At 46.1% G+C, this 14817-nt stretch overlaps 1 protein-coding gene across 5 annotated transcripts in view; it reads left to right on the forward strand.

Annotated features, from left to right (window-relative positions):
- Nucleotides 1–11330, forward strand: part of USP43 (ubiquitin specific peptidase 43) — a 51241-nt gene extending 39911 nt beyond the window's left edge. For all 5 annotated transcript variants that reach the window (XM_061391039.1, XM_061391040.1, XM_061391043.1 and 2 more), the window contains 3 exons: nt 892–1050; nt 2651–2815; nt 9999–11330. In XM_061391039.1, coding sequence (XP_061247023.1) covers nt 892–1050; nt 2651–2815; nt 9999–11080 — 1406 coding nt within the window. In that variant the 3' untranslated portion in view covers nt 11081–11330. The remainder of the gene's footprint in view (nt 1–891; nt 1051–2650; nt 2816–9998) is intronic.
- The last annotated feature ends 3487 nt before the right edge of the window (nt 11331–14817 follow it).

The following is a 14817-nucleotide window of genomic DNA, read 5'->3' on the forward strand; positions in this document are numbered from 1 at the left end:
AAAAAGCAAAACGAAAAACAAACCAAATAACAGCAGGAAGAATATATGACAGAGACTGTAGGTGGCCAAAGGTGACCTGCAGAGCCAAAAATTGGCCAAATGAGCTATTTGGCCCATTACAGAAAAAAAGCTGGCTTTTACTCCTGAGTTAGTATGTTATGGTACCATTTACTGAGACGTGGAGGGAAAGGAGAAGAATATCTCTTGTATTTGTTTGGAAGGTGGTGAGAGTCTTATCTATGATCATTTTCTTAGATGTTTGGCTACAGTTCTTAGGTAGGAAAGAAGTGTCTTATAATCCCAAGTTCATGTTTTCCTTGCATACTGAATCAGAGATGTGCATTTTGAAGCTTCTCAAAAGAACCAGGATGACCGTTAGCATTGTTACCTGAAAAAAGTGAAAGTATCAGTTGCTCAGTCATGTCTGACTCTTTAGCGACCCTATTGACTGTAGCCCACCAGGCTCCTCTGTCCGTGGGATTTCCCAGGCAAGAATACTGAAATGAGTAGCCATTCCCTTCTTCAGGGGATCTTCCCGACCCAGGATCAAACTTGGGTGTCATGCATTGTAGGAAGATTCTTTACCGTCTGAGCCACCAGGGAAGCCCCCCCATAAAGAACTCAGGACACGCTTTTATTAGAAATTTTGCCTGAACAATCTCTACAATGTAAGGATTCAGCTTGTGTGGTAACAACTCACTTTATCAGTGAGCATCTGGATGTATACCTGGTTGATCCTTTCTGATTCCACCAAATTCCTTTCTGGCTAAAAATGAACCGATGTTTCTCATTCTATGACAAATTATCTGTTTTTCAGCCATGCCAGTGGGAAATCTCTTCCTGCTTTGGGGGGCTCCAATTAACGGGGACTTGGGGTTTGGACCTTCGCAGCCTACTGCCGGAACTCTCTGGACGGCCAGTGGTACAGTTACGATGACAGCATGGTGGAGCCACTTCTAGAAGACGAGGTCAATACACGAGGGGCTTACATCTTGTTTTATCAGAAGAGGAACAGCATCCCTCCATGGTCAGCCAGCAGCTCCATGAGAGGTAGGTACTGCCATTCCTCCCGGGAGAGGCGGGTATTGAACAAAGGCAAGATGCTCAGTCACATCAAGGACCAGGATAGGTCCGACAAGGGTCTGAAGGAGGAAGCTTTGTCTGCTTCCCTGGTAGCTCAGCTGGTAAATAATCTGCCTGCAATGTGAGAGACCTGGGTTCAATCCCTGGGTTGGGAAGATCCACTGGAGAAGGGAACAGCTACCCACTCTGGTATTCTGGCTTGGAGAATTCCACAGACTGTATGGGGCGTCCATGACTCAGTCATGACTGAGCGACTTTTACTTTCACTTTCCAGAGCATGTACAGCCCTACAGAACTGTGTCCCATTTGTAACGATGTGGGCGGGACACACTGAGAGCCAAGAATGGGAAAAGGAATAACATTTTGTACCTGTGACAGGTGACTCTTGGGAGCGTGGCATTCTATATTTTCTCTCTTGCTCATATGAGCCTGATCTTAATTAGCTCATTATTGACCGAGGGATTTTTGCAGAAACTATTGCCTTGGCCACCGATTTTTATTTTGGTCAGCCAAAAATTGGTTCTGTTATTTCATTAACAGTTTGTGGTTATGATGTTCAGTTGTTACATCTGACACAACTGTAGTTTTCCGATTTTCATAAAATGTTGTCTTTCGTTCTCTCTTCTGTAGAAGCAAAGGAGCCTTCTTTAGCACCGTGAGTTTCATTTTCACTTTTCATCTTTTGTTGGCCTAATAATTACATTGTTTGAATCAGAACTATATTCTGAAGAACTGTCATCTTCTGAGACACTAGTATATATGTCACTTGGACAATCAGCATAAAATTTACTGAAAAATTCTTTTTCACTCAAAATTTTGCGATGTGTCGTTTTTGAAAATTTTAGGTTTAGACTACACACAAGGTTGGAACAAAAACCTAAGGGAGGAAAACGTGAATGATAATGACATTCATAAGTTGCATAATAAACCCTTGATCAATTTTAAGCTCTAACACCTTCTCAGGGTGATGTTAATTGTATCACTCTCTACAAATGTATTGCTGTGTCGCCAGTCAGTAACGTTCAGGTAACAAAAGACACATTAATACATCTCAGGTCAATAATGTGTTAAGCTTGTGTAGTATAACCCTGCATTAGTCCCATTAGAAAGGGAGAGGCAGTTATAAGGGATTTGGGTCCTCAATAGGAAATAATCGCTTAACCCAACCTGAGAGCTATGTTTATTAAAAAAGAAAGTGAAAGTGTAGTCGCTCAGTCGTGCCCGACTCTTTGCGACCCCATGGACTGTAGCCTGCCAGGCTCCTCTGTCCATGGGATTCTCTAGGCCAGAATCCTGGAGTGGGTTGCCATGCCCTTCTACAGGGGATCTTCCTGACCCAGGGATCAAACCTGGGTCTCCCACATTGCAGGCAGATTCTTTACCTTCTGAGCCACCAGGGAAGCTATGGTTCATCAATTACAGGTTCTCCTCTGGCAATTCACTTTCATTTCTGTAGCTCCGCTCTGGTTCTGTAGTTCGGGGCGCGGGGATGGGAATCTGGCAGTGAGAAGTGTTCTGGGGCCCCCGAAGGATGGTCAAGCCCACCAGCTCTGTGTTCCCTCTGCAGGTTCCACCAGCTCCTCCTTGTCTGACCACTGGCTCCTCAGGCTCGGGAGCAGTAACGGCAGTACAAGGGGCAGCCTGTTGTCCTGGAGCTCTGCCCCTGGCCCTGCGCGGCCCCGGTTGCCCGAGTCTGCCTTCTGCACCAACAGCCTGCCCAGGCAGGAGAAGGGTATGTTCCATCATGTCGGTTAAATTTGCTGATCTTATTTTCATTTTCTTTTCTTTTTTTAGAATATTTGTCTATTTATTTGGCTGTGCTGGGTTTTGGCTGGGGCAGCATTACAAACTTTTAGGTGGGGCGTGTGGGATCTAGTTCCCTGATCAGGAATGGAATCTGGGCCCTCTGCATTGGGAGCGCAGGTCTTAGCCCCTGGACCACCAGGGAAGTCCCAGTGCATTATATTCTGACTCACCCTATCTGGGCATTTCTTTTCTCTTCACATTTTTTATCTGTGCACATTTTAGGGTAGTGTCTGTTGAACAAAAACCAAAAGGCATTCTTTCCCAAGCTTGTCCATTCCTCATTAGCATGAGCCTCTCACAGGCTCATAAATTCACCCCAGGTCTGTTCAGAGGTTTAGGACTTTGGGCCATTTCTCAGTTCTCCCAAGAAAAAATGTGTTTCATATCGCTCACGGAGGCAACTTCAAGAGACAGCCAACTTTCCAACATAGTACTCAGACAGGGGTGGGGCATAGCTCTAGAAAACTCCCCAGAGAGACAGAGGGGGTGGGGTGGAAGGAGAAATAGTATTGGAGAGTCACTGACCTCCACACCCTTGCAGGCACGTTACATATCTCATCTCCTCATCCAGCTCTCTGGGAGAAGTAAGATGATCGCCCTTTTACAAAAGAGAAAGCTGAACCTCAGACGTAACCAGTCACAAGTTCAGTTGCATAGTATCTGGGCTGCAGGAAGACCTGCTCCTTCTGGCTGCCCGAATCCTGGCTTTGCGGCTCTTAGGTGTAAATTCCAAATTCAAGTTTCAAGTTAGGACATGGGTCAGAGCCTTGGTTCAAAAGGAGTGTTCCCTTTTGGAGTTTGAATATAATGGTGATAGATTTGGAACCTGTTTGAGAAGCCTTGAGATGGTTGTATATCCATCCTTATTTTCCTGTGAATACTAAGCCTGGGCGAGATCAAAATCCAGCCCATAGGTTTTCAACAGTGGTTGGGCTTCCCTGGTGGGTCAGATGGTAAAGAATCTGCCTGCAATGCAGGAGATTCAGGTTCAGTCCCTGGGTCGGGAAGATCCCTTAGAAGAGAATGGCAACCCACTCCAGTTTTCTTGCTTGGAGAATTCCATAGATGGAGGAACTTGGTGGGCTACAGTCTATGGGATTGCAAAGAGTCAGACACGACTGAGGGACTAACATTTTCACTTAGTACCACCTCCTCTCCCTGTGGGTCTGTGGGAGAATTTTTTTTACTGTCAAAATGAGTAGAGAGGACAACTGGCATTTAGTCCCCAGGAGGCAAGGATGCTAAATGTCTTGCAATGCTCAGGGATGGTTCCACGCAGCACAGACTTGTCCTTCCCAAGTGCCAGCAGTTCCCCTGCAGAGAAACACTGAGAGCTTGGCAGTTTGATCCTTCCGATAGCTCTGGTGATGGGACCTCATAATAATGAAGGCAATTTAAACAAAAATGAACAGATTCAAATTTATGGGGACCACAACTTATATAATTGGGGATGAACGTTGGGAGAGGCTCTGTTAAAAAGAAAAGGACACAGAAACACTTGTGTAATTGTATATAAAAACATGACCATGTGAAAAAATTGCTGAGGTCCTTTCAGAGGAGGGGCCCTAGGACTAAACCATTTCAGTGTCGATGCTCCTGATGGTGAATTTCCTCTATGGCTTTTATTAAGCCTCAAAGGTTTTATTGTCTCTTTTTCAGTGCTTTCCAAATAGTATGTTATTTCAGTTTCGATTTCCTCTTTGATCTTAAGGTTATCAGGGTATTTCAATTGTTTAAGAGTTTTTAGTCACTCTTTATTCTTGATATCTGATTTTATGGATCGTGATCCAAGAATGTTGTTTTCAAAAACGATTCCCTTTTTGTGATCAAGTAAGTACACGATGATTATTTTGTCAGTGTTATTTGTTATTTGTCAGTGTTCTGTGTACACAATATACAAAATAATGTACATTGTCTGTGGAATGTGAGCTTTGTATCTTTTTTTTTTTTTTTGAGCTTTATATCTTAAGTATTCAGTTCGGTGAGTCGATTGTTGTATTCAATTTCACCATGTCCTTTTTAAAAATTGAATTATAGTTGATTTACAATGTTGTGTTAGCTTCTGGTGTACAGCAAAGTGATTTCCTGAACCTGCCTGCCAATGCAGGAGACATAAGAGACATGGATTCGATCATGGGTTGGGAAGATCCCCTGGAGGAGGGCAACCCACTCCAGTATTCTTGCCTGGAGAATCCCATGGACCGAGGAGCCTGGCTGGCTACAGTCCATAGGGTCGCAAAAAGCTGGACACGACTGAGTGACATCATACACGCATATATAACATATATATTATATATATTTTTCAGATTCTTTTCCCTTGCAGGTTACTGCAAAATATTGATATAGTTCCCTGTGCTATTCAGTAGGTCCTTGTTGGTTACCTATTCTCTATATAGTGAATTTTCATTTAAAAAGGTTTTCTATTACTCATTCTTTTTTTCTTATTTTTAGTGATTTGATCATGTTACAATGTGTTCCCTTTTTCTCTTCCTTCACTTGGAAGTGCTGTTCTTTAACATCTTATTAATTGTTACTTCATGCTTCCCAATATTTATAATCAAATGTATTGTCCTGTTATTATACGGGTATGAGAAGCCTGCTGTTTCCTGGAGTCATTATGTTTCAGCACTGCCTCCTCTCTTTCCCCCGTAAGATGACCTGTGTGACGCTTCCATGCCATCCCCCCAGTGAGAGATTGGAAATGTTCTCACATGCTCCTTCCCGTCTGTTTCTGGGGCTCCCCCATGTCATTCCCCAGCTCTTAGGTTTTGCTGAGATGGTTTCCTACTCTGTTCCAGATTGTCGTCAGAATTCCTCTTGCTGTCGGTTTCCTGTCCCAAACACACCAACTTAAGCTCACATAACACATCCTAAGACCACCCGTTCCCCGGGAGGGTGGATGGTACCTGGTTGCAGGGTCCGCTGGGACGCCACGGTCTGTCGTCTTTTCATCACCCTCTGTCTTGCGGGCGTGGTGCTGACTTTTAGTGTTTGCTCAGAGTTCTTTTTAGGTATGCATGACATGCTGTCTAACTCTCAGCAGAGCCGCAAATATTTTCTTTCCCTGGGAAGTGTATGGTAGCTCGGTGGTGAAGGGCTCTTAGGTTACAGTTGTTTTTCTCTCAGGCATCTGTGGATGTTTTCCCACGGTCTATGAGGCCCCAAGGTTGCAGGTGACAAGTTCTTTTTCTTCATGTGAGAGTCACTTGTTCTTTCTGGCTGGAAGCTTTGACCTTGGAGTTTAGAAATCCTACCAGAATATGCCTGGGTCTGTGTTCGTTCATCAACTCTGTCTGGAACTCGGAATGCTCCTTCTCCAGATGCAGGCTTTTCTTTAAGGAAATGCTCTTTTTGTTTAATTATTGTCTTGCCTACTTTTCAAATTCCTGTTATTTGCCTCTTGATTCTCCTACATCCGTCCTCAGAAGTCTCCTAGCTTTGCCCTGCAATTTCTATCTCTGCCATTTTGCTCTGTGGCTTCAAACACTTCTTTCACAATTATAGAATTTGTGAAATGTACCAAATGTCATAAATTTCAAGATCACTTCAGGGCACTAATCTGAGTCTTAACAGTGACCCTCGATGCCTTCAGTTCATTTACTGAAATTTGAAACCTGAAAGTCACATATTTCAGTCTCCTGTGTTTCTACACTGGAGTCTCATTGACAGCTTTTGTCTGTTGTCTTTGATGGCTCAAAAGAGCCTGTTCTGATGCTTCTGTTTATTCATATTCTCTGACTGCCAGATCCCCTTTGTTTGCTGTTTAGGCCCTTCAGTCAGTTCCGAGTCTTTTGCAACCCCATGGACTGCAGCCTGCCAGGCTCCTCTGTCGGTGGAATTTCCCAGGCACAAATACCAGAGTAGATTACCACGTCCTTCTCCAGCCAGACCCCTTTAAGTGTGTTCTTACTTCTCTGTTTCTGCACATAGAGGCTGCCCTCCACCCTCTTCGAGTGGTGGGTGGTTCTTGGAGTGATGGACAGGGCCAGTGGCCTTGGCTCCTGAGAGAGTCTTTCTTTTATTTAGTTGTTTATTTTTATTTTTGGCTGTGCTGAGTCTTCATTGCTGCCCGTGAGCTTTCCTCTAGTTGCGGCGATCGGGGGCTGCTCTTCATTGCAGTGCTGGGGCTTCTCATTGCTGTGGCTTCTCTTATTGGGGAGCACTTGCCCGCCCCCCCCAACGCCCCCCACCTTCCCCGAAAGCGAGGTCTTTGGTGAACAGGAAGCACTGGCTCCCAGTGGGTGCTTTCGCGTTTATTTCTCCGCTCCGCCAAAGCTCTGGCTCCTTCTCAGATCCAACAAACAGAATGAAATAAAATCCTGATCGGCAAGGTGCTTTCTCACTGTGTCTTGAGAAAGAGGAGCTGGGTGCTTTGTGGACACCTGCAGTTCCGGTGACAGGATGCAGGGTGCCCGCGCCCCTCCATTGGGGTTGGGGGAAGGATGGAGAGCTGGCTCCACCGCCTGCCAGGGCTGCAGTCGGCTCCTCCTGTTTTGAAAGGCTGAAAGTCACCGCTCTGTGACTCCTAATACAAAGCTTCTCTTTCTGCCCTTCCCCTGGGCTGTGGACAGGAAACAAAACCTTTCCACACATCTCAGCCCCCAGAACTGTTTATTTTTTTCCCTCCAAGGTGTGGGAATTTAATGATGGAACAACAACATCATTCAGGACTGGAATTACAGAGTACTTGGGAGTGATGTTGTGTCCATCGCTGGCTAATCTGAAGTGCTTTAAAAAAAAATAAAAAATACCAAAGATTATCTGTGGAAAACTTGAAAGGCGAGATCTTCAGAACCTCGGAGATGCTGTCAGACGCCTCGTGGAGCTGACGGACTGTCTGCACCTCGGCTGGCTTACATGCTTGTGTGTTTTCCCAGCTGGCGGCTTGGGGACCCCTCGTATCTGCTCCTCTGACCTCCTGAGCACCCCCGCCCCCGGGCCCTCTTCGTACAGCTCAGAGGTCGGCTTTGGTGGCTACAGTCCCGTTCATTTTGGGAGCTGTGGACCGTGCCCTGTGGTGAGAGTGGAGGACTGTGGGCAAGAGGCTGGTGCCCTTGCTCAGGGTGACCGTCCTTGTGCCACGTGGGCTTAGCTGAGGAGTCCTTTCTCAGTGGTGACAAGCATCTCATGAATCGAGGCATCTTAATGGTGCAATGACCAACGACTTTTTAACTTTTAAAAACTGTGTTAAACACGACAGGGACTTCCCTGGTGGTCCAGTGGTTAGGACTCTGGACTTCACTGTCAAGGTTCCTGGGTTCAACCCCTGGTTGGGAAACTAAGATCCCACAAACCAGGAAAACACACACACACACACACACAATAGGCTTTGCCATTGTGACCATCTGTAAGAGTACCGTTCCGTGGTATTAAGTACATTCACATTGTTGTACCACCACCAAAAACCACCCCTATAACTCTTCTCATCTTTAAATCTGAAATCCTGAACCCGTTAAATACTAATTCCCTGTTCCCTCCTCCCCCACCCCCTGGCAGCCACCATTATACTTTTCGTGTCTCTGCTTCTGGCTGCTCAGAGTCCTTCTTAGAGTGTAATCATACAGTATGTGTCTTTCCGGGACTGGCTATTTGGGGGTCCCATGAGATTCCATATGAATTTTAGGATGAGTTTTTCTATTTCTGTTTAAAACCTCATGGGTATTTTGATAGGGATTGCACTAAATCCATATATCGCTTTGGGTAACATTGACAATTTTTTTGAAGATTTAAAAAAATTATATATTGTTCTTATTGCTATTTTAATTTTTTTGCCATGCCATGAGGCATGTGGGATCTTAGTTCCCAGACCAGGAATTGAACCTGTGCCCCCTGCCTTGGAAGTGCAGAGTCTTAACCATGGACCACCAGGGAAGGCCTGACATCTTAACAATATTCGATCTTCAAATCCATGAACACAAGATCTGTTTTCATTTATGTATGTCATCTTTCATTTCTTTCAGCAATGTTTTTCAGTTTTCAGTGTAGAAGTCACCTCCTTGCTTAAGTTAGTGCCTGAGGTTTTTTTTTTGACACTGATTGACTGTCTTCAGGAAGGATACACAGTCTTGGGTATATGTATGTTCCCTTTAACTCCCTATAACTCTTCTCATCTTGTAAATCTGAAACCCTGAAATGTTGAGAGTAAGGAAAGAATTGAGAAGAAAATAAAAAACACACAGCACTCCCATGGTTCCTTCGACACCTTGTCATTTTAGTATTTATTTCTCTATACTTCTTTGTATGTTTTCATATGTACACATGCACAGATCTATACTTATACCTGTGTGTATATATATATATATATATTTTTTTTTTGCAAGTTGGATTACTTTTTCTAGACTCTGTATCGTCCTTAATAGTACATATCAAAAGCATCTTTCTATGTCACAAAACGCACAACAGAGAATCTGGCAATTCTGATAAAATTAAACACATGATCCTCTTCTTTTTTTTTTTTTTTTAAGCCTAAGGGAGATTGGTGCATTTGAAAGGTAAAAGCACCTAATTTGACCTGAAAAGGCAGGGATTTTTGCTGAGCATTCTGTTCCATGACCATATTTAAGATGAATGAAAAGAATCTTAAATCTTAGGCCAGTGGCCTCAGAGACTGAGCTTCCTCGGGAGTCTGCACTGCCTGGCACGTAGCTGCCTTCATTGGCCCTGGCTTGCCCTGTGGCTTCAAATATATAAATGGAGCCCATGAAACAGTGAGTGAAAACATTGGTGTTCCCAAGGGCAGGAGCCAGTCTTGTTCACTGCTATGTCCCCAGCACTTAGGATGGTGCCTGATCATCAGAGGTGCTCGGTCATTGCTTGTTGGATGTGGCTACTCTTACTGCTTGGGTGCTAAGTTGCTTCAGTTGTGTCTGACTTGTTTGCAACCCCATGGACTGTAGCCTGCCAGGCTCCCCTGTCCATGGGATTCCCCAGGCAAGAATACTGGAGTGGGTTTCCATGCCCTTCTCCAGGGGATCTTCCTGACCTAGGGATGGAACTTGGGTCTCCTGCATTGCAGGCGGATTCTTTACCATCTGAACCACCAGGTAAGCCCCACTCTTACTGCAGCTGGAGGGCAAGTCAGGCACTGATGCTCTTGGTGTCTCTTTCAGGAGGCTTGGAGTCCAGGCCTTTGGCACGGGGCATCCAAGGCCGCAGCATCAGCATGAAGGTGCCTACGCCTTCCCGAGCAAAGCAGGGGGCCTTCAAGACCATGCCCCTCCGCTGGTCTTTTGGCCCCAGGGAGAAACCACTGGGCACATCTGTTGAGCTGGTGGAGTACCTGGAGTCCAGACGGAGACCTCGGTCCACGAGCCAGTCCATCGTGCAGCTGCTGACGGGTCCTGCCGGCGGTCACCAGAAGTCACACGCCACCCTCTCTGTGGAGAGTGAAGACAGTAGGCGAACCAGCGACACAGTGCTGGCCACAGCGCCCTGCCCCTCTGGCCATCCTGGCCACTGCGTGGTCCCTGGCAACTCAGATGGCCTGAATGCAGCCAGGAAGCTCAAGGAAAACTCAAGTCAGGACATCAGACTGCCCAAACAGTTTGACTTGCCCCTCACAGTGATGTCCTCAACAGAAGATGATGGGAGACGAGCCCGGCCTGAGGGCCAAAGGACCACAAGCTGTAAGGGAAGTGGCCTAACCGGGAGCAGTGGCCAAGCACCCTCCCCCAAGGAGGGTCCCAGCGCTGCGGCGTTACCTAGAAAGAGTGCAGACAGTCGCCCAAACAGCCCAGGCAAGATGAGGGCTAATGGGGAGAGAAGGGACCCTGAGACAGACAGATTCCCACAAGGGACCCTCACCCTTCTGAGGTCTGTGTTTTGGAAGAAGGAGATCAGGAAGAGGGACAGGCCAGAGGCAGCCCCCCAGGTGGCCCCCGTCTCCCTGGTGAGCGGCAGGAGGAGCCCAGCTGTGGATGGGGAGGCCCGAAGCTCGTCTCCATCCCTCAGGATTCGAGAGAGCCTGGCCAGGGGCCCAGCCGGCCACCTGGAAAGAGAGAGGGACATCCGGTCAGCGCCCAGCTCTCTGCTCCTCCCTCGCAAGACTGGCAGGCCCCCGAGGGCCAGCGCCCTCGGCCTGTCACAGAGGAGTGTCCCTGGGGAGCAGACGTCTTTTGGCACCTTGCCGAAGGTGAAGTACCACACGCTGTCCTTACGTCGGAAGAAATCCTTGCCTGAGTCCAGCTTCTGATTGTGTGCTCTGGGGGGAGCTGCCATTCTCTCGGCTCTGCACCGAGCACCTGTGGGCAACCCGTGTTGAGAGTGGGATTGGGGGAAGCCAGTTGTCTTCTCTGGACTCCTGAAAATTAAAATTCCTGGTCTCTGCATCTGTATTCCCAACACCAAACGTCTGAAAAGACCTTCCTGGGTTGTTAGCTGTTTGTGTGTTTCCAGACCACTAGAGGGTGCTGGTTGGTCAGTATAACCATTTCAGGGCAAGGGCCTGAGTGCTTGTATTAAGGAATGATTAATAAGAACCTTCAGTACTAAATCAAATATTGTCATTGGCTTCTCATAAACCTTGTTTTTTAATAATGGACTTCACAGGAAAATCTCTTCCTCCTGATGTTTCTCTGGGATGAAGCATTAAGGATGCCAAAAAACAAAGTGGTAGCTATACTAAAGCAGGATTCTAGAATGAACGGAGAGTATTTTAGGAGAGTATTTAATATATAACAATTGTATTAAAGTTTTTCAAGGTATTTAAGAAAGATAACTATTTTGATACTAGGGGCAAAAGGAAGTTCTTTTTAAAAAAAAATTAACTGTGAGATCTATGTACAATTTTAATAAAAGTTCATCCATGAAACATGCAAATAGCTCTCTGAATTATTCAAGTTAGACAAATGCTCTTGTTTCTGCTGCATAAACTTAGCTCATTGCTTTTTCCCCCCATTTAACCATTTTTTAAAAAATGAAGTATAATTAGACTTTCCTGGCAGTCCAGTGGTTAAGACCCTGCACTTCCAATGCAGGGGGCACAGGTTTGACCCCACTAAGATCTGCATGCCACATGGCATGGTCAAAAAAAATAAGTTGATTTCCAAAGTCATGTTCACTTCAGCTGTACAACACAATGATTCAGTTATAGATAGATGGATCCTTTTTCAGATTCTTTCCCCTTATAGGTTATTAAAAATACGGAGTATAGTTCCTTGTTGGTTATCTAAGCTCATTGCTGTTGATATCAGAAAGTCATTGATTGTGTTGTTTCTGAAAATTTTAAGTCCTTTTAATTAAAATGACTTGCTGTTTGCTAAGGAAATAGAAGTCCCCCCAGGTCTCTCTCTGGAAAGCATGTACTTTCAAGGACCAGAGTCTGAGCCTGTCTTGATGGATCATCATCGGGGTCCTTGGACTCCTTCATGATAGAAACTGATGACAGGCCAGAGGAGGAATTCAGGCAAGGCTTTACCGGGACTCGTGCTGCAGCAGGAGGGAGCGAAGGCAAGCAACGGGTGCCCTTGTTCCCTCCCTGCAGAGGGCAGGCTGGTCCCTAAAATGGGGTGAGGGTGGTTGGGTCTGAGGGGCGGCTTAGGTGGTCTGCCCACCCCCTTGGTGGTGCTGTGTGCAGGGATCACGGGCAGGACCCTGCCATTGCTCCCTGCCCCTCAGAAGTGGCAGTTGGGTTTTGGCCTTTTTTTATCTTCTTGTTTATAATTTGGGCCAACTGCCCATGTGGAGAAGGCAATGGCGACCCACGCCAGTACTCTTGCCTGGAAAATCCCGTGGATGGAGGAGCCTGGTGGGCTGCAGTCCATGGGGTCACGAAGAGTCGGACACGACTGAGCGACTTCACTTTCACTTTTTACTTTCATGCATTGGAGAAGGAAATGGCAACCCACTCCAGTGTTCTTGCCTGGAGAATCCCAGGGACGGGGGAGCCTGGTGGGCTGCCATCTATGGGGTCGCACAGAGTCGGACACGACTGAAGCGACTTAGCAGCAGCAGCAGCCTATATGTGCAGTTATTTTTAGTTCCCTTATAGTTTCTTTGTATCTCTTCCTCTGGGACATTTGCCAGATGCAAGCACTGCAAAGGGTCCCAGGTCCCAGCCTGTCTCAAGGTGACTGTCCTCTGTTTCCTAGAACTTTGCACACTTTTCTTAGCTGTTTTAACAAATATTGCCTCACTACTTATGGGGAAGCTGCTAAACCTGACTCTGATAGAGAAATCCTTTTTCAGATTCCCTTGTACGTTTTTAAAAACATTGAGCATAGTTCCTTGTTGGTTATCTAAGCTCATAGCTGTTGATATCAGCAATGATATCAGACAGAGGGCTTGACAGGTAAGGTGACTGGAGAGTCTCTATTTCAACAGTCCATTTTCTAGAAATACTTCCTTTCCATTTAAGACACCCGACTTGAATTAAGTCTTTCCTCATACACTTGGCATGACTCATTGGTGTGTCTCTGCTACTGTTCTTTTTCTAAGAAGGAAGAATGAGGTTCTTTTTCTTCCCCATAAGAAAGACTGTACTTTTGAAAAACTGGAGTATAATTACAATATTGCATTCGTTTCAGCTGTACAGGAAGTGAATCAGCTATATGTTTACTTACATCCCCTCCCTCTTGGGCCTCCCTGCCACCCACCCCTCTAGGTCATCACAGAGCACTGAGCTGAGCTCCCTGTGCTACACAGATCATCTGTTTTCCTAGTTATTTTACACATGGTAGTGGATGTCAACCCTAATCTCCCAGTTCATCCCACCCTCCCCTTCCCTGATGAAATAAGTTCATCTGTTCCGTGTTTCTAGACTATAATAGCCAGGACGTGGACGTCAACCTAAATGTCCATCGACAGATGAATGGATAAAGACGATGTGGTACACATATGCAATGAAATATTACTCAGCCATAAGAATGAATGAAATTGGGTCCTTTGTAGAGACCATGTACTTTGGAGCACCACTTCCAAGACAGAACTGAGATGACAGAGGAAATGAGCAGGGGGGCCCACCACCTGACACCAGAAAGGGATGTATGTAATCAGTGGACCAGAGTGCATTTCAAAAGAAGTCTGTGTTTTCTTCAAGTCTTAATCCACGTGCTCTCAGGTGATGGGGAAGACACACTTGTCCTCCCGGCTTATGGGAGTCTAGGAGTCCTCCTGCTGTATCTGGTTCTTTCTTCTCTGTTGACACTCATTCATCATCTTTCACTCACAAGCTCTTCCTAAGCCCAACCCCACTTCCTTTGTCCTCTAAGGGGTTGCATTGTGACCCAGGCTTCTCCCTTTTGAACACCCTTGGATATCATGAGCAGGGCCCAGTTGTTAGCAGTTTTCTCTTTAATACACCACAGATTGGAGCACTTGCCCTAGGCTATGGATTTGGAATAGAAGAGGCAATTACACTTGGACCCTGTGCTTTTATCTGCCACGCCACACCTTCTGCAAGGATGCCCGAGTTCCCTTGTATCACTTTCCCATCTAGAGGGACCTGGTAGGGAAGGCTGGGAGAACAGGGCATGGGAAAGGATAGAGTCAGATTTCTGCCCAGATTGGAGGCCAAGACTATCGGACACAGCAGGACCACCCTCAGTTCTTTCGGTGAAATGGATTTTTCAGCTGTTCCAGTGACTCGGTGTTGGTGTGAAGACTAAATAGAGTCCTGGGTGGGGGGGTTGGGGGGCTGCTCATTGGAGATGGTGAACTGCATGCAATTTTGTGGACTTGTTATTGCTCTGCTCTACAGAGAACCCCATGAACAGTATGAAAAGGCCAAAAGATAGGACACTGAAAGATGAACTCCCCAGGTCTGTAGGTGCCCAATATGCTACTGGAGATCAGTAGAGAAATAACTCCAGAAAGAATGAAGAGACAGAGCCAAAGCAAAAACATCATCTAGTCGTGGATGTGACTGGTGATAGAAGCAAAGTCCGATGCTGTAAAGAGCAATACTGCAGGAACCTGGAATGTTAGGTCCAT

Source organism: Bos javanicus, chromosome 19 (assembly GCF_032452875.1).
Source record: "Bos javanicus breed banteng chromosome 19, ARS-OSU_banteng_1.0, whole genome shotgun sequence".
Taxonomy (NCBI): domain Eukaryota; kingdom Metazoa; phylum Chordata; class Mammalia; order Artiodactyla; family Bovidae; genus Bos; species Bos javanicus.